General features: G+C 33.9%; 4 protein-coding genes across 8 annotated transcripts in view; 1 reads left to right on the forward strand and 3 right to left on the reverse strand.

The window, feature by feature from the left end:
• Nucleotides 1-353: 353 nt before the first annotated feature.
• LOC100749674 (MATH and LRR domain-containing protein PFE0570w) lies at nt 354-4,948 on the reverse strand. Its single transcript, XM_003488188.4, has 3 exons — nt 4,293-4,948; nt 4,101-4,214; nt 354-4,020 (listed from the first exon to the last, which is right to left on the reverse strand). Exons 1-3 carry the CDS (start codon nt 4,380-4,382, stop codon nt 769-771), a joined length of 3,456 nt encoding a protein of 1,151 aa, XP_003488236.1. The 5' UTR covers nt 4,383-4,948; the 3' UTR covers nt 354-768.
• A 444-nt stretch (nt 4,949-5,392) lies between these two features.
• On the reverse strand, nt 5,393-8,534 carry LOC100749792 (transcription initiation factor TFIID subunit 6). Of its 2 annotated transcripts, none has more exons than XM_012383749.3 (9): nt 8,319-8,534; nt 7,903-8,105; nt 7,493-7,811; nt 7,002-7,405; nt 6,708-6,911; nt 6,402-6,584; nt 6,061-6,277; nt 5,668-5,990; nt 5,393-5,590 (listed from the first exon to the last, which is right to left on the reverse strand). In XM_012383749.3, exons 2-9 carry the CDS (start codon nt 8,080-8,082, stop codon nt 5,498-5,500), a joined length of 1,923 nt encoding a protein of 640 aa, XP_012239172.1. In that variant the 5' UTR covers nt 8,083-8,105; nt 8,319-8,534; the 3' UTR covers nt 5,393-5,497. The 2 variants fall into 2 exon arrangements, with proteins under 2 accessions (XP_012239172.1, XP_033175816.1); XM_033319925.1 differs by having other exon boundaries at nt 8,157-8,534.
• A 380-nt stretch (nt 8,535-8,914) lies between these two features.
• On the forward strand, nt 8,915-15,731 carry LOC100743184. The gene is made up of 21 exons (XM_033319910.1): nt 8,915-9,478; nt 9,585-9,787; nt 9,873-10,031; nt 10,091-10,358; nt 10,429-10,556; nt 10,614-10,883; nt 10,962-11,086; nt 11,147-11,244; nt 11,373-11,503; nt 11,577-11,716; nt 12,808-12,838; nt 13,095-13,233; nt 13,352-13,554; nt 13,636-13,791; nt 13,967-14,228; nt 14,304-14,431; nt 14,486-14,758; nt 14,836-14,960; nt 15,021-15,118; nt 15,193-15,323; nt 15,388-15,731. Exons 1-21 carry the CDS (start codon nt 9,382-9,384, stop codon nt 15,526-15,528), a joined length of 3,306 nt encoding a protein of 1,101 aa, XP_033175801.1. The 5' UTR covers nt 8,915-9,381; the 3' UTR covers nt 15,529-15,731.
• Nucleotides 15,732-18,983: 3,252 nt separating this feature from the next.
• Nucleotides 18,984-25,393, reverse strand: part of LOC100750146 (acetylcholinesterase) — a 36,193-nt gene continuing 29,783 nt past the window's right edge. For 3 of the 4 annotated variants that reach the window (XM_012383753.3, XM_012383751.3, XM_012383752.3), the window contains one exon: nt 23,517-23,692. In XM_012383753.3, the coding sequence (XP_012239176.1) occupies nt 23,517-23,692 (176 nt within the window). Of the gene's footprint in view, nt 23,693-25,393 lie in introns of all 4 variants that reach the window. The other variant, XM_024366575.2, reaches the window with a different exon arrangement.

Below are 25,393 nucleotides of genomic sequence, written 5' to 3' on the forward strand. Positions count from 1 at the left end.
AATACTTCTAATTACTGCACGCGTCCGGGATATATATACATATATATATATATACATATATATATTATAAATATTCATATATTTCTATATATGTATATATATAAAACTGAGCCACAAAAATCTTTGCGTCCTAGATTAAAAAATTAATGAGTGTATATATCGTTAAAATAGAATGTATTTAATAATTTAAAAATTAAAGAATATTCCTTCGATATATTTGTTTTATTTGCATATAATTATTGACTACTTATTGTTGATATTTATCTTACTGATTTTATATACATAAGTATTTCATATTTAATACCTATCATACGTCGTATTTTCTTAGGTATTTTAGAAAATGAAAACAAACATTAATCGAAATCTTAATTGAACTTTATTTTCTATACAAGAGAGTAAATTGTGTATATATGAATTTTTATGGAGAGGACATACTATTCTGCTCCACAGAATAACATTACAATTCATTTGTCAAAATAAATCATTTCATACAATTAGTATTGTTTATATTAGTTTTAGTTTTTACTACTGATTCATTGATCACAAAAACACAATGAAAATAATTGGACTAATTTAAATATATAGTTGAATAAAAGATTGTATCTAATTGCCTTACAAAAAGTATATTGCATAAATTGCATTAATAGCATCAAATATTACAGCTATTAGTGGAAAAAATAACTTAACATTTTACAGCCTTATTTTGGCAGAAAATCTGCACACATACGTGTGTGTAAATACAATAGTACAATATTTGTTACAATCTATTTACCAACCTATCCAATATGTATCTTTATTTGTTACAATCTTTTTCCACCCATGCCATGGTGATTCTAGATCTTGTTCTAATAGTGAATTGTATGGTTCTTTTTCTAAAATCATTTTATTTAATTGTTCAGTATACATTTTTGAATTCAAAGTTTTATCTCTGGTAGATGAAGAATTTTTGTCCTCATCCTCAATATCTTGATATTGTAATTCATCATCCATATAAACGACAATATCGTTTTCCTCATTTGTGTATTTATTGTATTTTTCGGTAACGTTTTGTTTTAGTACTTTGTTTCTTTTATCTTGACTGTTAATACCTTCATCGCTATTACTAAAATCAATTGGTTTAAATCCTATTGACCTTAAACGAGCAATTTTTAGATCATTATCCGGGATGTTAACAGGTACAAATGCAGATACCCTTTCAGGTGAAAATTTATTTTGTTCTTTTGCACTCAAAGTATTGCTACTTAACGATACATTTGAATTTATGGGATGCTGTAAATTAGATGCAGTTTCTGTACAAGATACACATTTTTTTGTAGATGATAGAAATGTAGAATGATGGCCTCTATTTTTATCACCTAACTTTGTATTTTCATATATTTCAGATTTCATATCTTTAAAATCACTACCGTATTCTATTTTAATAAATGTATATTGTTCATTACGAACGTTATTTTGCACGAAATCGTTCAATTTCAGATTCTTTATTGCAGGTTCTTGAAGGAGAGAACATTGAGTAACAGCATCTGTTTTACATGGTTTTGAAATTTCTTTTTTATAGCTCTTTTGCAATTCTTCATTAATTTTATTGCATTTTGAATCTCTGCAAATTGTTTGCATCAGTTTTCTTTTCCGATTTTTAATCGTTGTATCGTTATTTTCTACAATTTTCACATTTTTTTTTATATATCTTGATCTTTTATTCTGATCTCTCTCATTATTATCAACGTTATCATTGTCATTATTTTTCAAATTATTGTTATTATTATTTATAGCCGGTTTTGCAATATAATTCTTATCTGCTTTTTTAGACGTAGTGAGATTCTTACCAATTTTACTATGATTAAAATTTAATGTTTTTGACATTTTAACATTCCTAGTTTGACTTTTAACGCGTTTACAGTGAGTCATTTTTGTAAGTTTATTTCTATCTTGGAAAGTAGATTGTTCTGAATTAACTTTACATTTGTTCAATGTATACATTGCAGTATTAAAATGTTCACATGATTGTTCTGTACATTTGTTAATACAACGCAATCTTCTATATCGTGGACCACGTATTTTAGGTCCAATTTTTGCATCTATTAATAAATTTGTAATTTCTCTTATTTTTTTTTTATTTATATGTTTCTTTATTGAAGAATCAATTTTTCTCACAGCTTGTAAATGTATTCTTGCTCCTATTGTACTTCCAGCATTCTTCTTAATATATCTTGTTGAATCTGACAGTTCTCTCTTTTGTACTGTTTTTTTTTTTATACTTTTATTTTTTAAACTCTTGCAAATATCCGTTTTCTCTCTACTTTTTCCAGGATATTCTAAGATATCTAAAGACTGTACAGTTTCTTTTTTAAACTTTTCATTATGTATTTTATTATATTTTAGCATCTCTGACTTATTTGTTGTTTTTCTAGACAGTTTTCTGCGTCTTCTAAATTTGTAACATCTTGATCCATTTAAATCATCTGAAATAACTTCAAATTTAGTCCTTTCTTTCATTTCTTCTTTACCTTCTCTATTTCGAGTTACTACCTTATCTTTGATTTCTGGCTTGGTTGTTATTACGTCTTCTGTTTGTAATGCTACAGATTGTTCTGACGTTAACCCTATCATATTACCCATTAATAATTTTGATAAAGGATGGTTTTTGCTGTTAATCAAATGAACAATTTTATCTGGTGGCAATAAATCAATTGATTTGAATTGCTGTAATTCTTTGGATATCATTTTATGTGGTGAAATTTCATTTTTATACATACAGTTTGTCATGTTCAACATATTAGTTGTTGTATTGGATGAATTTACGATATTGTTACACACGTCTTTGGAATCATTAGTTATTTCTTTATGTCTACTATTGCATTCAAGTCTATAACAAGAATTTGAACTTGTATCATTTGTATCGCTGTTTATTTCTGCATCGACATCTTTAGGAAATTTTATTTTCATTAATTCTGGTTTTACAGAGTTAAGAGAAATATAATCAACACGCTTAGGAAATTCGTTTGATATGATTGTTTGAGCTTTACCATCTAGATTTTTATTTTTATCTTTGTTGGATAAATTCCAACTTTCTATGTGTTGATTAGTTTTTACAATATTAATTGCTTTAACCGTTCTACAAAATAGTGATGAAGTATTTTTCTTACTATCGTTTTGTGTGCTGTGAGATGAATTATATAATCCTGTACGTATAGAAATATTTGTATTATGGGTTTTAGATCCTTTGTTCCCAATATGAGTTAATGATTTGTTTTCTGGCATAATAGGCATGTTTGGTATATTTATTGTACACTCTGTATTAGTATTTAACTTTTTAAATACATGGCGAGTCACTATTGCACTTTCAATTACACCTTTCTTTGTTTCATCTACCTTTTTGTTTTCAATATTTTGAGTTTGTAAAAATCCATCTGAGTTTTCATGTTTCCCTTTTTGAATTATAAATTCAGAACCATGTGAATATTTTTTAAATTCATACATGTTTGGAGCAGAATTTTTTAAGCAGTTTTGTAAAGGTGTAGAAGAAGAATGTAAAGTAGATAGATGATTACTTATAGCCAAAGGAGCCAGTTTGGTACTCCACGAAGGTGGCTCTTGATCGTTTAAACGTGACAAAGCAAATTTATAATATTTTATAGAATCTGTATTTACACCTATCCAAAAGTTTGTTACAATGTACAAACCATCATATCTATAACCTGTTTTAGGTGCAAAGTCATTGAATAAATTATAGCTTCTAATTAATCTCACTGGTACTTGATTTTCATAATTTTTAATAAGCGGATCTTTTTCTAATGTACCAACAGAATACTTTTGTCCTGTAAGAGTAAGAGAATTACCCAAATCTACATCTTCATTTAGGTTAATATTTGAAGTACAAATTGAAGTAACTCCAAATGGTCCATTTTGAATATTTTCATCGAAGGGGTCATGAACACGATCTCTAGAACAATCCATACGGATACCCCACCATGAACCAGATGGAAATCCTGAGATAGGTCCATATATATAACTTATAACCTGACATAAAATATTATAAAAAAACTATAAGATTTATATAAGATGACCATGTACCAAGGATAATGTCAAGTGAGGCTTACATTTTTTTTACACCAAGAATTTAACTGCACTCCGTCTTTGGTTGCTTTCATTTGACAGATGTAATTAAGTCTGATAAACAACTTGTCATAATCTTTCTTATGTTTAATATTTATCTGAAGAATAATTGATACTATTATTAATTACCAGTTAATAATATTCTTAGCATATAAGCTTTCTCATGCAGTACTTACTTGACTTTTGAGACATGACTCCTGTAATATCTTTTCATTTTCTTGAACAGTGTTTGCAAGAAAGGTCATTAAAGCATCATTTGTAGCCATTTTATAACAGGCAATGAATAAAAATATGTGTACTGCATATATAAACAGTTAATTACAAACTGCTTTCTCACTTATGTTATTTTTTAACAAATTATATTCTTACAACCAAAATCTTAAAGGTATAAAAAATTGCTCTATTTGTAATATCAACATATTTCATATTTCATAATTTTATATAAAACATACATTTTATCCTTTAAAGATTAAATCGATGTATGTATTTCTACTTGTTTTCTAACCAACATTTTGACTCTATTTCGTAAATTAAACATAAAGCAAATTCCTTCAAAAACAAATATGGCGTGGGTACTTTTATTTTCTCTGTGCATCTAGTTTTATACATTGATCATTATTGCGTCGTACGTATGAAATAAATGTCTTCTTAACAGTGCACGCTTATCACTTTTTTTCATAACAGTCAACATCAAATAAATATACAAAAACTCAATATTACAAACAATGATTATGATACGAATATTAGGACTATATAAATTTACGATTTGTTCACATGTAGATGCATTCGAATAAATCGTTTCACTTGAGGGGAATACGCTAAGAGGGGAAAAATACTCCTTCCACAGAGTAATATAGTTCTAAATTGCCTATATATGTATATAGCTTTGGTAACATATACATTTATTGACTAAGAAATACGTTTAAGTTTAACTTAATCTACATAGATCAGATTATAATTGCATTATATATGAAACAGGCACATTATCATACAAACATATTTATTTTATATTTATATATATACAAGTATATACATATATACCAATTTATATGTGCAATCTGTTTATTATAATTATAAATTGTATTTATTGATTATAAATTGATTATGAATTATATAATTAAGATAGTAAATAAATAATTAAGATTAATTACTTTCACTTTCGATGACGCTTTGAATAATGAAGTTCGTTTAAATATACATTTTCAATTTTTTAATATGTGTAATTTCGTATATTTTTTGTTTTTGATAAAAATAAATATATTTATATATCATTTTCATGTCCATAAAAAATTTTTATTTCCTTACAAAGTATATTAACATTAAAAATTAATTTTTGTACAAATTACTAGAAATTGAATGAATGAAACGAATTTTGCCATTATTACTGAAAAGAATGTTCTTCTTCTGGACTCAATGAACATTCAACATTTTGTTGTGTAACAAAGACGTTCTGTGCTTTTGCTGTTATATTCCCCTGTTGCAAATAATTTTCATAATTAATAATCCAATTAATTATATTTTATGATTTTTACCGCAATATGTTACACACACCTGAGTTACTGTACTAGTGCCGTGACTACTACTGGACATACAAACAACAACCAATTTCGGTGCATTACTTTGTATATGTGCTTTTTGTTGGGTGACATTGGTTTGGCCTAGTTTAACTTGTTGTTGTTGCGATTGTTGTTGTTGCTGCTGCTGAGGTTGTTGTTGTATCGCATTAGTGTTAATATTTGTAGTGGTTGGTGTTTGAGATCGAGACTGCAAAATAACGAATTTTTGTCCTCCAGTTGTAGCTGTTCCACCAGCAGTTCTACTTGTTCCAAGCATAATTGTACGTCCAGTTTGTTGCCCGGGACTAGAGCTTGTCACTAAATAAAAAATGAAGATATCTGAAGTAAAAATACTCGTCTAACTTCATGTTAGTAGAAACGATATTACCAGCTTGTACAATGGTTTTTCCAGTACATGTAGGACCTTGTTGACTTGTTGTTAAAACTGTGGTTGTGGATGCAGTTGTTGTTAATGTTGCTGGTTGTGTACGAGCTTTCGCAACGGCTGCGCACAATGCAGGACCTATATAACCATAATCCTGTTTGTAATCTTCTACATAATCTGGAGGAGATCGTATAGTCTTTAAAATGGGAGCCACCGATTTCTGTAAATTCCATTGTATAGTTTTCTGTTAGGCTTTATATAGTATACTTACATATTAGTAAAAATAGCTAGGAAAAATACATATAAATACAATAAAATTTATACTAATAAGAAATTATATTCACCACTAGTAGGGTCTTTATATGACCTGCTCCATTTTTGTCTACACTTGATAGACCTGGTCCTTCAATACATGATTCAATACGTTCGGAAACAGATTTAATTTTAGGAATAACTAACGCTTTAATTACTTCTGGACCTAACTCACAGAGTCCCTCAATTGCTCCATAAAGTGACGCCAGCGGAGTCTGAAAAATTTGTTGTCATTATTATAAATTATTATTATTATTACCATTACCATTATTATCATTGTTATTGTGCTTCTATTTCTGCTATTATTGCTTTAGTATATGGTAGTCTTACAATTATACCTGGCTATTTTTTGCTAAAGCCTGACTAAACATTCTAGTTACTCTAGTTTGTACATTATTGGTAGAAGTATTAAAATTTTTGCAAATTTGAGCCATAAGGCGTGATGCAAAATCGCGAAGTGCCCAATGATTATCCACTTCTGGTCTCATACACAATTGGCGTGAAACTATACATGTTGCGATAGATGGTATTAATTCATGTAACTATAAAATATAAGATTAATGAGTATTAATGCACACGTGCATGTATACGCACACTCTCCCCTTTCCTTTTATATATTAATTAATACATACATATTTTTCTAAATAAAGGCTGGGATTGTCCAAGAGAGCTTTAACCATTCTCATTAGATAAATTAGAAGAGCAAGGTGGTTTTGTACTACATTAACACGTACACCTTCTGCAATAAAAGTGCACATCCGTGCTAACATTTCATGTAAACCTGGATCAGCTGAGAGGGACTGTAGTGCTTCTGCTCTGCGTGCTTCATCAGATCCAACACATGCTTCAGTAATTTCTTTATAATATAATTGCTGTTCAACGCTCAATTCATGAGTGGCTAATTGTTTGACATGAACTGTTTCCACATTACGTAATTTCTGACTTTTACCACCACCGCCTGGTTTCCCAACACCAATGTTCTGACTTTTGTTTGTAAGTTTACTTGTTGGATCAACACTTTCTAGCTTTTGAATATCTATTATATTATTGATTAATTAATAGATATTACTTTTAATTAACATAATATTACAAAAAAGAAAGTTTTATGCTATCGAATTAATACCTTTAGAAACTGGAGGTGGATTTTCTGGTATTGTAGGCTGAACACCATCTATGCAAAGCCAATGAGCACGTAGTGTAATTTCCAAAGGTAATTTAGGCCATGTTTGTCCACCAGACATTGATATAACTTCATTAAGGTCAATTTCTTTTTCTTCTACAAAATGTAATTCACGACCACCACCAGAAGCAAAGCGAAATGGTACATGATCTTTGGCAAAAAACCCATATGTGGGTTCAATATTTTTTATCTTCAAAGCATGATCTATATCGTGTGTTGTCATTCGTTGACGTTTGCCATGTCTCATAAATTTAGCAGCATCCTTTATCAACATTAGTAATCTCAATTATACAACTTTAATGTAAGGAATAGGAATTATTTATAATTGCATTATAATTTGGAGATATACAAACCTGTATGATTTCTTTAAGTCTATAACTTACATCCTCCGCAAGATCTTTTGCAGCTTCATCTGGAAAATTTCCGACACCTATACTTTCTGCAATTACTTTTATTGATTCTTGGGACAAGGTAGTTCCATAAATCGAGTCGCTTTCATTCATTTTTAAAGTATCTTGGTCAGTATATTCCATATGAGATGAATAAAAAGTTATTCCTTAAAAATATATGATTGACAATGTAAACACTGCTTACTGTAAAAACACACATTTGGACACAACTCATAATTTTCAATCAACCATACAATATAATAAACTCTTTTGTTATTATAACTATAATCTTTTGTATTTTAGATTTAGTCTTTCATATCAGATATTAATACTGATACTGTTTAATGGTTCCGTAAATGTTTACCCCAAATAAAGCTTACGCCATTACAATTGCTTAGTAATTTCTGACGTAGTAGAGTGCTGCTTTATTTCAATAAAGCTACTGGTTAAGCCACATTTTGTGACTTCAATAAGCTACTTATTATTTATTCACTTGTATAATAGCAATCTGTATAAATATGTATACATATTGTAGAAGTATAGAATTTTATGCTTTGTTTATGATTATAAGAAATTCTATCTCTATTTGTAATTACATAGTAGCAGATAATAACATTTCATTTTAGTTATAATCGCTATCAGTCACCTACCAATGTTATAAGTTTTAATCTTATATTGGTATTAGATTAGATTGGTAACATTGCAAGTAATATTGAAACGGTAAAAGAACCTGCAAACTATTTATCTGTGGTTAGACTCAAGCTTTAATAAAATATTGTGAAAGAATTATTAAAAATAAGAAAGAGAACAATGTCATGATTTAAAACCCGCCCTATAATTTGATACTCTTTTATGATTCTTTATACAAATTTATTATACTCATTTAATTTTGTAAATTATATATACTAATATGTAAAAAGATTCATTTGACAAAATTTGCTATTATACATTTTTCTGTCATAGAATTTGAGGAATCTATTTTTATTGTACTTTCAATATTACCGATGTAGCAAAAAATAAAATTATGCTACTAGTAATGGTCGAAATAAAAAACTGGATATGATGCTGAAATTACAGTATCAGTTATAGAGTATCACACTGACTCACACTGACGTGATATGTACTATGTACATTATCTTTGTTTATATGAAAGACGGTTAGAAACTTTTCTTTTGTTTTTTGTTTGTTTAGTTATAAACATGTGTATATAGTCCGAAAATTTTAGACAACTTTTAGTATATCACTACAAGATTTAAATGAAATCAATTTAATACAGATTTTATGACAATTCTTCGTTTAGTATATTTAAACACACTGTCTTATAAAATTAAAAAAATATACAGTGTTTGATTGATAAGCAGTGATAAAAATTGAAATTTAAATACGTTATAATTTCATCGAATTACATTAATAGTATCTTTACATCGTATTAAAAAAGTAAATATGAATATAAGTATGTATCATGACTTGAAGAATTGGTCAATATTTAGTTTATTAGAACCAAAATTTATATCGAATGTCCGTATGGCTATTGTATATGGTAATATTTGTTTTTTGTATCAGATTATTTTTTTGTATAATATTGTATTTGTATAATATAATACGTATGGCAAAAAAAGATTTTGTTCATTATTTTGCTTAAACAGGTAAGGCAGCTAATGAAACATTACTTGTAACTAAGGATGATATGGTGTATGGTATAGGAAACAATACCTATGGATGCCTTGGAACAGGTGATACTCAAAGCACTATTTATCCAAAGAAAATTGAGGCATTGTGTGGTAAAAGCGTAAAAACTTTTGCATACGGCAAAGGTCCACATGTCTTGGCTCTTACTGAGGAAGGAAAGGTGTTTGAAAAGATAATTTTATTACATCATTAGTATGTAGTATAATATTACATTATTTAATTTAATAATATAATTTATGTGAAAGGTATATTCATGGGGTTATAATGATTATTGCGAATTAGGAAACAAATCTACCAACGAAGGTCTAACTCCAACACTTGTACCGTCAGTATTGGATGATAAATTTGTTGTTGATATAGCCTGTGGAGGTCATCATTCTCTTGCACTAACGAATAAAGGAGAGGTAAAATGAAAATATTTAATCAGAGCAAATCAAACGCAAAATTGATACATCTATTTTAGATATATGCATGGGGTCACAATGTATCTGGACAAGTAGGTTGTGGTACTATCCTTAGTACAGTTCAACCTATACCAAAATTGCTGAATGTTGGATTAAATGGCAAGAAAGTTGTTCACATTAGTTGTGGAGACTCATCCAGTGTAGCAGTTACGGATAGTGGAGAAGTTTATAGTTGGGGTCATAATGGTGTTGGTCAACTAGGACTTGGAAATTGTACTAGTCAAGTAGAGCCTCAAAAAGTAGCCACATTTGCAAAAATAGTAATAGGTAATATTGATCGTTTTTATGAATATATGAATATTGAAATATTGTTAATTATATGTGTTTGAATACACAGAAAAAGTAGTTTGCGGTTACATGCATACTTTAGCATTGAGTGATGAAGGTGTTCTTTATGTTTGGGGAGCTAACAGTTATGGGCAACTAGGTCTTAATACAGACTCAAATGTTTGGATACCAACAAAGGTAAAAATTTACTTTGTGTACGTACTATTAAGTTGAAACTAATGAATATTTCTGTAGCTGGAAGTACCCGAAATGGGAAGAATATTAGACATAGTAACTTCACATTATCATCACATAAGTCTGGCTATGAGTGAAGGCAATCGGATATTTATGTGGGGTCAGTGTCTAGGTCAGAGTATTAAAGTTCCAACACTCACTCCACTAAAATGTTTGTATGATGCTCTTGCATATTATGCGTTTCCACCTGTCATGCATCAGCCACTTATTTTTCACAGTGATGCAGAAGCAAATATAGCAGATAGTCTAAAAAATGCCTTTGATGATCCAGTATGTATTTTTTTATAAACAATAACATGTTTGCTGATTTTATCATATTTTTATACCATCTCTTGCTGCATGTTAAAGACCACTAGCGATCTTGTAATTCAAGTACATGGAAAACCTATTCATGTACACAAAGCTGTTTTGAAGATACGCTGCCATTACTTCAGAACAATGTTTCAAGAGCATTGGGTAGAAAATAGTCAAAGGTAAAACAATTTTTCCAACTTGCACATTTATATTTTCACTAATATAATTACGCATTGTAGTATTATAGAGCATGAACAATTTTCCTATGACGTATACAAAACTTTCTTGAAATACTTATATACTAATGAAGTTGAGTTATCACAAGAAAATGCATTAGGTAAATATTTTTTTATTTTTCATAGAAAGAGAGTGTCTAATAATATCTTTTATAAATAATATCTTTTATCTTATATAAATAATATCTTTTAAATAATCGTTTTATAAATAATATCTTTTTTTACATAGAACTTTTAGATTTAGCTAATGTTTATTCTGAAAATCAGTTAAAACGACATTGTATACAAATGATAAATAAAAAGATTACAGTTACAAATGTCGCTTATCTATACAGCATATCTATTCAATACAATGCTAAGGTAAATAATATCTCTTACTTATTTTTTTAATACAAAACACAATTAAAATATTTGATACATTATAAATTTATAGGAATTAGAAGAATATTGTTTTAAATTTGCCTTAAATCACATGACTGCAGTAGTACAGACAGAGGATTTTGCGAAACTAGATGAGAATATAATGAAAACTTTCATAGTTAAAGCTGCTCAAGCGGGTATTTTTAAAACTTAGTTCGAAGTGTTTATCACACAAAGGAAACAATATTATATAAATAATTCGTATTGTTATGCTTTAAGATCAAGCAGATATTACTTCCAAATATTTATATTTCTTAGAGTTATTAATATTTTTAATAATATGTAAATTTTGTATAAATGTATAGTTTCTTAATTGCAGAACATTTGTTCTGGATTACTGCATTTTTAGAATCGTGACAGATTATTTATGATAAGCATAAGAATTTACTTTGTATTTTAAGATTTTAATAAAATTCACGATATGACATCTTTTATAATTGTTCTTCTTTTGTAATTTACTTCTGCATCTTTTTTTATCTTATTAAGAATTTATTCAAAATTCTATTAAGATGTGAAAGTGAGTAAACTATCATCAGAATAATGAACCTTACTGGTACTAGTTACTTTATTATAATTTATTTTTAGATCTTTAAGATAAATTATCTTCCATAGCTATAGTTGAATCAAAGATCTTTCTGATTGAACTGAAAGTAGTGACGGATTCAGGAACCATTCTTAAGGAGGGGGGGGGGAGTGTGAAAATGCATACATATGTATATAAGTTTTTTGTATATAAATCTTATAAAAATTATATATAAATTTTTTAATCTTATTTTATAAGATTTAAAATTTGCTTGTGACTTGTATTGTAATATTTCTATTTGATACTATAATCTAAATAATTAAGTTCTCATTAATTATGTACCTAACAAGCTTTTTAGAATGTGACATAACATTTTTATATTTTATTATTCTTCATCGTGGTGATTGCTTCTATCAGAGGAGGGGTCTTATTTATATGTCAAATTATATAGGTAAATTCGTGTCAGGAAGATTTTTCCGGAACAGTGCGGGGTAAAACCATAACCTTAAACAATGATGGATCGAGAGGAGGGATGATAGGGATTATGGTGAATATTCGAATGTCACTAGTAAACAGCCAATAGCAGTAATCACATTTTGTTTACAATTACTGCTTCGTCTCATTGAACAGACTATACAATAGTGTTTAATGATATTGTTTACAAATTTATTTAACAAGATTGACAAACTATTGAAATATAAAATATGAATACACATGTTAGTGGAAGAGTTTATTTATCATTGTTAATATCAGTTAATATTTACCATATCATACTTTATATAGATTGTTTATATTTTAGAATTATTCATAGTGCAGAATTTAAAGAAGAGTATACTACATTTAATTCATAAAAACGAATGAGAAAAAATTGTAGTACTCATAAATGATTAAGTAAAGAAATGCCTAATGAAAGTTAGAAGATTAAACACTGGAACTACTAAATAAAATTAAAATTATATTGAAATTATTATTAAAATTATATTGAAATCAGTTTGTTTTTAGAAATTTAGGATATATATATATACATACATACATATATATATATATATATATATAAAGATGTTTCTTTGGGATTTGAAGAATTGGCCAATTTTTAGTTTCTTAGACTCGAATCATGTTTCAAAAATTCATATGGCACTTGTATATGGTAAAATGTCTATTTTTTCCACCTTTATTTTTATTCTTGTTACGTATTTTATATCTTATTATTACATAAGAACAATATACGTATATGAATTTATGAAATATTATGTTTCATTAAATAGGTGATTTAGGTAATGAAGCTTTAATTATAACAAGGGATAAAATAGTATATGCTCTAGGAAGTAACACTTCTGGGTGTCTTGGAACTGGGGATGATTGTAATACTTTTTATCCAAAGAAAGTCGAAGCATTATGTGGTAAGGATATAAAAACTTTTGCATATGGTAAAGGTCCACATGTCTTGGCTCTTACCGAGGAAGGAAAGGTATTTGGAATTTAAGGCTTTATTACAATATTAATAAACAGTTTAATGTTGTATTATTTAATGACATGATTTTTATGAAAGGTATATTCATGGGGACATAACAGTCACGGTGAACTAGGAAACTGTTTTGCCAATAATATGATTCCAATGCTTGTAACAAGAAATTTAAGTGATGAATTCATTGTCGATATAGCTTGCGGGAGTCATCACTCTCTTGCATTAACAAACGAAGGAAAGGTTAAATAGGAACTTAAAGTTTTTTTTAATAATGATCAAAGATTATATATATATATAATAATTTATTATATATATATAATTTATTAATAATTTATAATAAATTATATAATTATTATATATTATATATTAATTATATATATATAATTTATAATAAATTGTATATATATCTATTTAGGTGTATGCATGGGGTGAAAATACATCTGGCCAAGTAGGTAAAAGTGTTAACATAAATGAAAATACCCCTATGAAAGTGAATTCCTCATTAGCTGGCAAAACAGTCATTTGTATTAGCTGTGGTCAGTCATCGAGCATGACAGTTACAGATACTGGAAAAGTTTATGGTTGGGGTTGTAACGATGTTGGTCAATTAGGAATTGGAAACTATGTTAATCAAGTGGATCCCTGTAAAGTCACAATGCTTGCTGGTGTTGTAATTGGTAATATCATCTTTGTTTAGAATATATCTATGCCGAACATTTTTTGAATACTAGTAATATGTTTTGCATCGATAGAAAAAATAGTTTGTGGTTATGCACATGTTTTGGCATTGAGTAACAAAGGAGCATTGTATGTCTGGGGCGGAAATAATTATGGACAGTTAGGGCTTGGCATGAAGATGAATATCTGTAGCCCAGTACAGGTAAAATGCAATATGATTACATTAATGAATGAAAATTAATAAAAGTTTCTTCAGTTGAAACAAGAAGCGATGAGAAGAGTATTGGATGTAGCAACTTCACATTACAATCACATAAGCATAGCTATGGCAGAAGGTAATCGGATATTTATGTGGGGCGAGTGTTTGGGACAAAGTATCACATTTCCGGTACTCACTACTTTAGGATCCTTACATGACGTTTTCGCGCGTTATGCATCACCTAGAGTTATGCATCAACCACTTGTTCTTCATGACGAAGAACCAGACGTGAATTTAATAGATTGTTTCAGAGAAGCATTTAACGATCAGGTATGTATTTATATAGTAAAGAAATATCATTTCTGACATCGTTATTTTCTTGAAACTGTTCTCTTTGTCATTTGTAGACTACGAGTGATCTCGTGATACAAGTACGAAAAAAATTTATTTATGTGCACAAAGCTATTTTAGTAATACGTTCTCAATATTTCCGAACGATGTTTCAAGAAACATTGACCGCAAATAATCAGAGGTAGGTTTGTTGTTTTAACGAGTATCTAGATTCCTTAAATGTTACATTCATTCGTTGTAGTGTTATAAAACAACAAAAATTTTCTTACGATGTATACAAAGCTTTTTTGAAGTATTTGTATACTGACGAAATCGATTTACCTCTGGAAAGTATGCTAGGTATGTATTTCATTATTTTTTCCCTGAGACTTTATAATGTGGTTTGAAAATTATTTCTGGTTTTTGTGGATAAGAACTTTTGAAACTGGCAGTTGCTCATTCGGAAAATCAACTGAAAAAACGCTGCATACAAATAATAAGGAGAGGAATTACCGTTGAAAACGCTGCTTTTTGCTACAGTATAGCTATTGAGTACAATGCTAAGGTAAATAAAATTTTGTGGCTTTATTTAAACAAAGTCAATGCCATTAATTTTAATATAATTCTAGGAATCGGAGGAATACTGTTTCAAATTTGCGCTAAACCACATGACTGCCGTAGTACAAACAGCAAGTTTTGCTAAATTAGATGAAAATACGATGAAAACTTTCATAATTAAAGCTGCTCAAGCTGGTGCTTTTAAAACATAGTTTGTAATATATTATATTATTGTATAATAAATATTATACAACGTTTAACTATTTCATGCTAGAAAAATTTGTTAAATACTGTACCTAATACACATTACTTGCGATGATAAGGTGATTTGCAACATGGGATTTCATTCAGATTTTTCATTGTAGTATATTATTTGTACATAGAATCTGAAATAAACGTTTATTATTTACGTCAATTTACCCGTCAATGAATCTGTTTACTAACGAATTATTTATTTGTTTATTAAGGAACAATTAACGAAGGATAGAAAATAGTAAAATTTTATAGTAAAGTTAAAAAGCGACATACTTTGATGTTTAATATACATCATCAGTTTTTTGATAAAAGGATATATGGTCAACGAAATTTAATTGACTATCATTCGCACATTATTTTTATTAAGATATTCTTAATATATACAAGCAGTAAATTTTTATTGTTCGTATAGTATGTACGTAACTATTGAATAATAACAATGATGATAATGACAATAATGACAACGATAATGATGGCGATGATAGTGATAATAATAATGATGATGATGATCATGCTGATGCTGATGCTGATGATGTTGATGATGCTGTTGTTGCCGTTGCTGATGATGATGATGAGGATGACGACGGCGATGATAACGATGACGATAATAATAATAATAATAATAATAATAATAATAATAATAATAATAATGATAATAATAATAATAATAATAATAATGACAATTAATAACTAATGACCAGTAATCAATAATAGTATTTAACAAATAATCAATAATCAATAATAGTATTTAATGAATAATCATTATGTTTTATATTTATATATTTATACGTATAGATTATACTAGGTAGTCGGTTTGCCGTATGGTAAATTGTTAGATGTTTTTAGTTTGCACTATCTTTGCGTGTGCGATGTCCGATGCATTTTTCGATTCGACATCGATTTCTATATTTACGAAACGCTGTCGAAAATATTGTCATCGATTTGATATTAATTCCGATCAATGGAGGTTTAAAGATAGTTTATTGTAAACGTAATGCTTTCGAAATCGAAATTTATGAAAGTTTCGTCGATTAGAGAAAATCCATTTGCGTCTAAAATTGTCGTTAATTTGGATCGAATCAAAGAATTTCGTTGGTAAAATCAAAAGGGAACAAATGATCTCGTGGCGAACGTTGCGTAATCAGGAAAATGCATCGGACAAACGCGACCCTTTGTTGGCCGATTGCGTTAATGATCGTAATCCAATATGACGATTAACGAGAAAACACGACGATGCAACTCGAAAATGTCGTATTGAATTTGATCAACTATTCGGCTATGGTAATTACTTAGTTTTTGTTTTTTTTTTTTGTAATTAATTAGAGCGTATTTAGGCCTGCGGGCTACTTTTTCAGCGACTCGCTGTGAATCCCATTGACAGAAGTAAGATTTCTTTTGATTCGATAAAGGAAGAAAGATAAAACAAGGTTTTTTCCGCTAAAATAGTCTCTCCGTTGTTTTCCTCGATATCCGTCGGTCCTCCTCTACCCCTCTTTGATTCGTATAAAAACATCAGTATTTATGGTTTCTCTTCGCTTCTTTTCTAAATTACGTTACAATATCGTACAGTGTACAGTGTATAGCATATCTAGAAACGCGCGAATTCTTTCCCTATATTTGACTTGTGTACACGTAAATATTTTCCTGTTCCAATCGCCTCTAACAATAATTTCTTGTACCGACACGATTAACATATTTTTTTTTAGCCAGCTATATACACGTACTTGGGCTGTATGATATTTACACAAGTTTATTATCGTTGAGAATTATTCTTCGCATTTTGCGCTCATGTTGATCTCGAGCAACGAATCGTCATTTTAGAATACGGAGGACCGGCGTCGCGTATTTTGCGATTATTATACATTAAATTACATACATAGAGTCACAGTTAGTTGCGCGAAAACTCGAACCGTTATCGCGATAATTATCATTTTTAAAAATTTTCTCCGAGCGTTCCGCCGTTGCTTCACACGATTTTTTCCGATTCAACGAATGAGAAAAGTATTATATATCTGATAGCAATTCGTTATTTTTCCGTTCCTTTTTATGTACTTTTTCTTCTTCTTTTTTTCTATTATATTCTTTGACTCGAATGCACCCGGCGCCTGGCACCGCGATAGAAGATCGTTTAGAGTCCTTTGTACGGACTTGTAATAAATCACTCTGGAACTTCTGCCGGCTATTGGAATCAATTACACTACCTCTCGATCATTCTCCACCGTGTTCGATGATATCGTGTATAATAATAGGCAAAAGTTGCAGAAGGAATCATCGCGAGCAGAGATTGCGTATTCATTCCTTCATTGGCAAATTCTACGTATTTTTGTTATCGTTCTGGTCTCGTCGAACTATTTTATCTATCTCTGTTACCTATTTGCGGCATCGTGATCGCGATTACTTGTTCCACTCTATGCTAAAGCGTTCTTCTCCTCCTCGACGAAACGAGCTCTATCGCGCGACCTCTGGCGTAGCTCAAACAAAGCAGAATGTAGAGCAAAGAAAAGAATTTCCAGAAATATACGCTAATAGGAATATCCGTCTGGTCGCATTGAAAATAGATCGGCGGAGCGAACGTTTCTATGCTATAGAATTTATCAAACTGCTCTTCGTTATTGCCAATACGAACAAACATACGTACGTTGTATATCGGATTAGTCAATAAGGATCTTTCGAAATCCAGATCTCGCTTTCTTTCCTTTTCTTTCACGGAGGGGAAAGAAATAAGGAATTGAGGTGAAAGATGGAGAGGTTCGAGCGGAAGCGTTCCCCTTGAAAAATGTTCATCCTCGAACTAGAAAAGCGCCGCGTGACGAAGAATCCTCGATAACGATGAAATACATTTAGTTCTTAAATCGCGCGTTCACCCGAACGGAGCTGCAATTTCACGGACGTCGCTTTTACTTGGAAATATATATTAGGCGCGAAATATGTACGAGGTGTCTTGCAAACAAATTATCGTCCGTTCGACCGAGTCGTTATCATTTACGAGCATGTTATCGTATCGACGCAATTAGGTATGTATATTTGAAAATTTGAAGAGAGGGAAACGTTCTTTGACTTGTATTTATTTGAATGGTAAAAACGCGTTTGAAAGAGAGGATATCGAGGAAATTTGAGCGCCGATTCTTCCGCGAATCGGAAATCAAGATATTTTAAACGAATCTTCGATCTTAAATCGATTAGGCTCAGCAAGCTCGTTTACGTTTCCTTCTGTTCGTTTCTTTTCGTTTCGCTTCGTTTCGCTCCATTTCGTTTTATTTCGTCCCATCTAATTTCATTTCATTTCGTCCCATTTCATTTCGTTTCATTTCATTTTACAATCTCGTGAGCCGCGATAGGTGCGGGTGACAACGTATATACAAACGTACGACGATACCGTCTCTAAAGTATTTCTATACATGCTACGTATGTATATATTTATATATGCATGTACTTATATATACGTATGTATAGTATGTATAATGTTATTATACATAATGCATTGAAATCGCGATCGCAGTGAGTTTAACGCGGCCAGGTGGACGCGTACACATATACGCATATACTTTCGTATGATTTATAATTTCCAAACCTGCTAGTTAGCGAATCCAGAATACTTATGGGTCAGATTTATGCTTTTTCTTTCTTTTTACTTTGCTTGTCGTCGATTAAAAGGGGATGCTATTCCTCGATTATTACCGTTATGGTATATTTACATAATATTATACAAGTAATGAAAAACGCGTTTCGACCAACTGCAATTTCCAAAGTAACATTGTCGCGACCCAACTAAATTCGTATTTCAACTGTAACCGCTCTCGCGTGACTTTGCCACGCTTTGCCGTTAATCCTCGAACTAGCGTAACCAAATCGAGATCCATTTCGAGACAAAAGGAAAAATAGCTAAATTTGATTGTTGTAGAAGCAGGCGAGCAAGGTATCTCTTTTGATTTTATTCATTTACGCTACAAAATAAGCGCGATTTCGGTTGCTCGGAAACCAGTCGTTTCTCCACAAAATTACCGATTACCGTAGGTAAGCTTCGTTCGTTCGCTGTCTTTCTTCTTTCGTCTTTCCTTGCAATTTTTTGGATTTTGCTCTATGAATACTCCCTCCCCCCCCCTCTCTCTCTCTCTCTCTCTTATTCTTGTTCTTAAACACAGACGACAGAGTAATCGACTAATTCTCTAAATACGCAAGTAAGGTAGAAATACGCGGTGCTCCGTAGGTTCGAAGACACAAAACGATTCAACGGGTAGAGAACAAATTATTTTCGGGTATCAGTGGGAGCAAGTTGCTCGATACCGACAAGAAACACGACAAGAAGATTCGTTGGCAAAGCGCCAGCGATACTAAGATGGAAACAGTCCGGTTGGAAAGGGAGAAAAGGCGTGCCTGTCGTCGATCGAAAGCAGGAAAAAAGAAAGGAAAGCAGATTTAGCCGATTGGAAGACTGCGAGTAGAGAATTTTCTTTATCATTTGCAATTTTCGTAGAGGCAACTTCTTTTACGAAGCTGTTGTTGTAAGAAAGTTTCGAAAGGATAGGAAACGGAATTCTCTTGGCCAATAATTTACCTTACTATCTTTCCTTCGTTCCTTTCGTTCACACAGCGAAAATCATTGATTTCAAACGACCACCGAGCAAATAGACAGAGGGAGAGAGATCATCGAGGCAATAGGCAGAAAGAAAAATTGTTTGATCGGTCGATTCTTTGACGAATCGATAACGCATTCTACGTACATGTATATATGTCTATCTGATATTTTGGGGAATATCGTATGTACACACACAAAATACACGCGTGTACGTGTACGCGCGCGGTGTCATTCTACTTACAGTAATAGTTATTACAGGTAATTAGTGATTAAATCTTAATTAAAACTTAGCCTGCGTTCGTGCAAGTTTCCTTTCTACTGTCGCGAGGAACACGGGAGATGGCGAGAACGGAAGAAAGAAACGCACGGTTTTTCGAGTTTGCTCTTCGTTTACTCGGGAATGGCGGGCGCTTCGTGCTCTTCGACTTCCTCTTCGGTTGATAGATCGTTCGTTCGTTCATCGGCCAGCCGCGGTTCCTTCTTTGACTCTAGAACTGTCTTCTCCCCGTCGCCGTTTCGACGGGATCTGTGTACGTTTTCGCAGCGTTGCGTTAATTTCGCGTTTATCCTGTCGACGTTTCGTCATGCTACGGGTAAGCTGAATATTATTTATTTTATGTATGCGGAATCGTGCATCGTCGTGTCCTCGGAATCACACGTTTGTTCGCGGTTCACTTCTAGGAAAATTGCGTTACACCGTTTGGAAGATCTCGATGTAGAAAATGAGACAAAGGTACACGGAGAATAGTGGCCTCCTGGAAAAGTCGTCTCCTGGAAGAAAGGATTACAAATTCCACGCTTGCTGTCGCACTTGGATTCTACAAAAGTAACGATAAAGAGCAGAGAGAAAGGAGCGGAGAAGAAAGAGAAAGGATTACGAGACGCGGAATGGATAGGAATTGCTCCGTTAGTGGAGTTTAGGAAGAAATTTCGATGTAGAGAGGACCGATGCTTGAAACGCTAAGCGCGACCTTCGTCGGTAGCCGTGTTGGAAGAATAGAAGCGTATTCTCGTGTAAAATCGATGGCGGAGCCGCGAGGAAAATAGAGCGCGTGAGATACACGTAGGAATGCACCTTCGATACGGCGAGAGCGCACCTGAACGCGTCCTGGCGGTCGTTTAATTTCGATCGCCAGTTGGTACCGCAGTCGGAAGGATTTTAATACGACTGCGACGAACTCTGCATTCGCTGTCGCGCCATAAAATTTTACGACGTTCTCCGCGCGTCCTTACGAACAACCATCATCGTAGACGAAGCGAATGAAATCCAATATCTTTCCTCGAGCGTTCGTACGAACGATAGATCTTATCCGGAGAACAACGAAGAACGGTTCGGCAGTTTAGAATCGTTGGCGAAGAAACAACGTTTCGCCTTCTTTCTCCTATCATCTTAGCGATGCCATTAACTGATAATTTTGAAATTGCAAACAACCGTCCTTAGAACAAATCCGCCACGTCGACCATCCGTTTCTCTTGTACCACGAACGGACTATCGATCGAGCATTCCATCCGCGTAGTCAATGTCGATCAGTTTACCGCTGATAAATCAGTCGCGCTGAACCGAATGCAATTTGCAATTCTGTCGGGACTCGATGCAGAAGACCGCCATGATTTCTGTCAATTTGCCGTCGATGCAACGTATCGACGTGTACGCGCCTTGTGCGAAAATGTATTGTACTTCCGATCACCGAATGGGCCAATCCGTTTTTCTTTTTCCAAATAAATCGAGTGAATAAAAACAGAGATATACATCTGTATTTGTGGGAACGATCGCGTCTGGAGTTGCGTCGCGCGACGAACGGAACGACGATCGTCGAGGAGATTTATTCGCGGTGATCGCTACGATAATATCGGACGGATGTTCCAGGATGGCCGAGCTGTTGGTCGGTCCCACGGCGTTTAAATCTCCGCAATTTGTACGAATGCAATCGACTCTGCAGTAGCTGCACCGCATTACAAACATGCGCACGTATAAGCGGCCGCAGAGTATATAGATCGAATTGCGGCTCGCATTACCGTACCTGTTGGTAGACAGTTGCAGCACCAATAACGGCAAGATTAAAAGGAAGTCGTGCCCCCGAAATGAAAGCCTGGCGAATGCGTCGACCGACGGTCCACGGAACGTTTCTAGCCTTTCCGAAAATCCGCAGACATCGCGTCAACTTTTCTACAAATTTTCGTCAGCGCGAATGCGATCGTTCGACGATGATACAAAGTTCGCTGAGCTAAAGGATAACGATCGTTTGTGCGATGATATTTTCAGCGAATAGCGCGCGGATTATCCTGTCGCGGGTAGATTAAACATCCAGGGGCCGAGTGCGTTTCGCGATAACGTGCAGGTCCACGGCGGTGATCTCGCTTGTAAAATAAAAGCACCGATGCAGTGACCTATATTGCCGTGGCGTTAATCAAAAACTAGAACGTACGGGAAGAGCGTGTACGCTGTCTGCCTGCCATCAAATTCTATTTTGTAGCGTATTTTTTTTCCTCTCAGGTGCAACGGGTCGATGAAATTAGTGGCGCGTTACGCTGTACTTACGTTACGTTCCCCGTTGATCCCCATGGAAATTCTAAGTTTCAAGAACCAACTACGAGACAGACGAATAAATTTGCGATACCCGAGTGAAATTGCAAACGCGGAATAAAGCGCGGTACGAGCGTGATTTTACATTGGTCGCGTGAGTAGTCGCTGTCGGAGTAGGTCAGACGATTTACGAGGGACCAATTGATGGTTTTAGGATGTTGGCGTCGTTCTTACAACTAGAAGCGTCTTGCTCGACCGAGAGCGTGTCGCGCGTCGCGTGTCCCGTACCTGGAAACGTGCGATACGCGTAGTAACTTTCGATTCGGCGCGTACGTTATATCTTTACGATTGCTATTTTCTCCATGTACTGCGACTCCACCAACGATATCAACCACGGTCGCGTTCTCGATTCGCGAGGACTTTGTCGATCGCGTTCTCGAAAGACTGAGAATAGAGGAACGACTAAAATTGCAGAACGATAAAACGACACTCGTCGGTGATCGATTACGTCGATTCAAGGAAATCTTCGAGTCCTTTGTCTAGCGTATAGTTTCTGCCGCGTCCCCTCCTCTAAGGGACGACGTAGATTTGTCTCTCGATCTACAAGATCTTTCTCACTAGCGAACCGGTGACAAGACGATCGTGTATAGTGGGTCGATCGAGCGCCCTCCGCTGCATTGATATGTGTCTGTCTCGCTTCGAATCGCCTCGAGATATCAACGAACGATGCCATTGATTCGTTTACACGCTTTAGAAGGTCGTCGATCGTTTCGCTGGTCCGTATTCGCGTTCCATTGGCCTCTTCCCGGACGATCGAGAACGATCCAAAGAGCTAACTGCGGAAGCTAGACGAAGCCCCTGGGGTCGATCATCTCCGGCACACTGTTCGCATCCGATTGAATCGCGATCCTATGACTGAACAGGGTACCGATTAGCAGCAGGCTCAACATCAGGAACAGATGTCCTCCGTCGGTTACTCTCGTACCGCTACATGCCATCTTCTGACTAAGTTCCAGTTTCGCTGCAACAGAAAACAATGAAAAATTGCCTTAGATTCAACGACGACGACGACGCGACGATTTTTAAACATGTCACGAGAACACATAGATCTATGCAGTGTGAATAATATTAATAGCTCGTTGCGAGTAACTACCAGTCCCCTGAACAGCATTTCATAAAACGTTCGGAACAATGGGACCAAGGAGATAGATGTGAAAGAACGTGCGGAAAATTCGTTCCTTCGACGATGAAACCGTATCAATCCAACGAATATGAAAGTAATAAAAGAGAGATGCTGCCTCTGCTGCGTTCGACGGTCGCCGAGAGGACGCGAAGAGCGTGCTTTGATAACGTGGATTACGCAACAAAGAATTCGTTTAACTTGGCGCGGAATGACCGGTGCGTCGCGTGAGATCTTGCCGTTACGACTGGCAACCGAGAAACTCGACTAAAACGGATAATAATTGTCGTTCGTATCGCTCGTCGACCGATTAACCTTGGTTAATCAAAGAATTTTCCCGTGACAACGGCGTCTCTTCTCTTTGAGACTTTCACTTGGATTCGTTGGGTTTCGTATCGGTCGAATTGGAATTGCACGCGCGTCAAAGTCGTGAGTCGCGTAGATTGCGCGTTGCGTTTTTCTATATGAGAGCTGAAGGAATCGGCGATTAACGGATCCACGCATCTCCGTGGCTTTGTGGACGATGATGCATGTATCAGGTGTACGCACACGTGCGCACGTTTGCGCGCACAGACGTGCCGCGGCGGCATCGATCCACTTTGCCGAGCGGCCAGTTCCACCCCCGCACCCTCGTCTACCCTGCTCGTCCGTTCGTTCGTTTCGTTCCTGGGTGCCGCGATCAAAACCCCTACCTTTCGTCGAGCCAGCTGCCCCTCCGACTTTATCACTGTTTTGTTTTCGAGGCGCGAGCACCGATCAAACTTGCCCACCAGTCAGCCCGACGTCCACCGACCCACTATGCTTTCTCCGTCCGCTTCTTTTTCCGCTTCCACTTCGTCTCCTAGCAACTTGGATGAATTCGCGTTGCAACCACGAACGCAAACCGACTACTAATAAAAGGGAGAAACGTGTGGCGAACACCTGGACGTGCCAGTATTCCCGGGAGTACCGATGCTCGATTTTGCGATCGATTGGAAAAGTTCTCGGCAAACTGCGAGAGGAACCGAACTCGTAATCAAACTCCAAGTTTCTCCTTCGCAATTCTCCCTCGACATATTTTCGTTTAATTACTTTGCAAGAGTAAGCGTCGTCGAGTATCGGTCAACGAATTGTCCAACAACTTTCTCAACGAACGACCGAACGATCAGCGACAAATGATCTACGAGCAAGAAGGTTCGCTTGGAAAAATGTTTATCCCGTTTCCAGTTAATTATTTGGACAAATTCACGAGCCTCGGTGCAATTGCTCTCTATGATAATTCGAGCAGCGACGATCGACAGCCAATAGCGATACGTATATGCTGCTGCAATCGTCAACGCTGACTATTATCGTACCGTTCTGTTTCCTCTTCTTCGTGACGACGGACGATCAATCAGTATGTTTAGAGAGGCTACGCGTGTCATTGTTTTCGCGATCGAGCACCCGTGTACAGTAATTAATTGCGATCTATCTATTGGACAACTCGTTAGCTGTTAATTCCTGCTAAAATATTAGATATTTCCGCGGAGATATATTAAGATTCACACGGGAAAGATACAGCTT

Source organism: Bombus impatiens, unplaced genomic scaffold, assembly GCF_000188095.3.
Source record: "Bombus impatiens unplaced genomic scaffold, BIMP_2.2 scf_0219, whole genome shotgun sequence".
NCBI classification, from domain to species: domain Eukaryota; kingdom Metazoa; phylum Arthropoda; class Insecta; order Hymenoptera; family Apidae; genus Bombus; species Bombus impatiens.

Bases quoted from the DNA above. Each gene is read 5' to 3' on its own strand.
- LOC100743184 (XM_033319910.1), top strand. From the start codon at position 9,382: ATGAATATAAGTATGTATCATGACTTGAAGAATTGGTCAATATTTAGT. The intron at 11,504-11,576 runs GTAAATAATATC...ATAAATTTATAG, and splicing joins CTATTCAATACAATGCTAAG to GAATTAGAAGAATATTGTTT. The intron at 14,229-14,303 runs GTAATATCATCT...TTGCATCGATAG, and splicing joins GCTTGCTGGTGTTGTAATTG to AAAAAATAGTTTGTGGTTAT.
- LOC100749792 (XM_012383749.3), bottom strand. From the start codon at position 8,082: ATGGAATATACTGACCAAGATACTTTAAAAATGAATGAAAGCGACTCG. The intron at 7,812-7,902 runs GTTTGTATATCT...ATGTTGATAAAG, and splicing joins GACTTAAAGAAATCATACAG to GATGCTGCTAAATTTATGAG. The intron at 6,278-6,401 runs GTGAATATAATT...TGGAATTTACAG, and splicing joins ATATAAAGACCCTACTAGTG to AAATCGGTGGCTCCCATTTT.
- LOC100749674 (XM_003488188.4), bottom strand. From the start codon at position 4,382: ATGGCTACAAATGATGCTTTAATGACCTTTCTTGCAAACACTGTTCAA. The intron at 4,215-4,292 runs GTAAGTACTGCA...ATTATTCTTCAG, and splicing joins AGTCATGTCTCAAAAGTCAA to ATAAATATTAAACATAAGAA. The intron at 4,021-4,100 runs GTAAGCCTCACT...ATTTTATGTCAG, and splicing joins ATTCTTGGTGTAAAAAAAAT to GTTATAAGTTATATATATGG.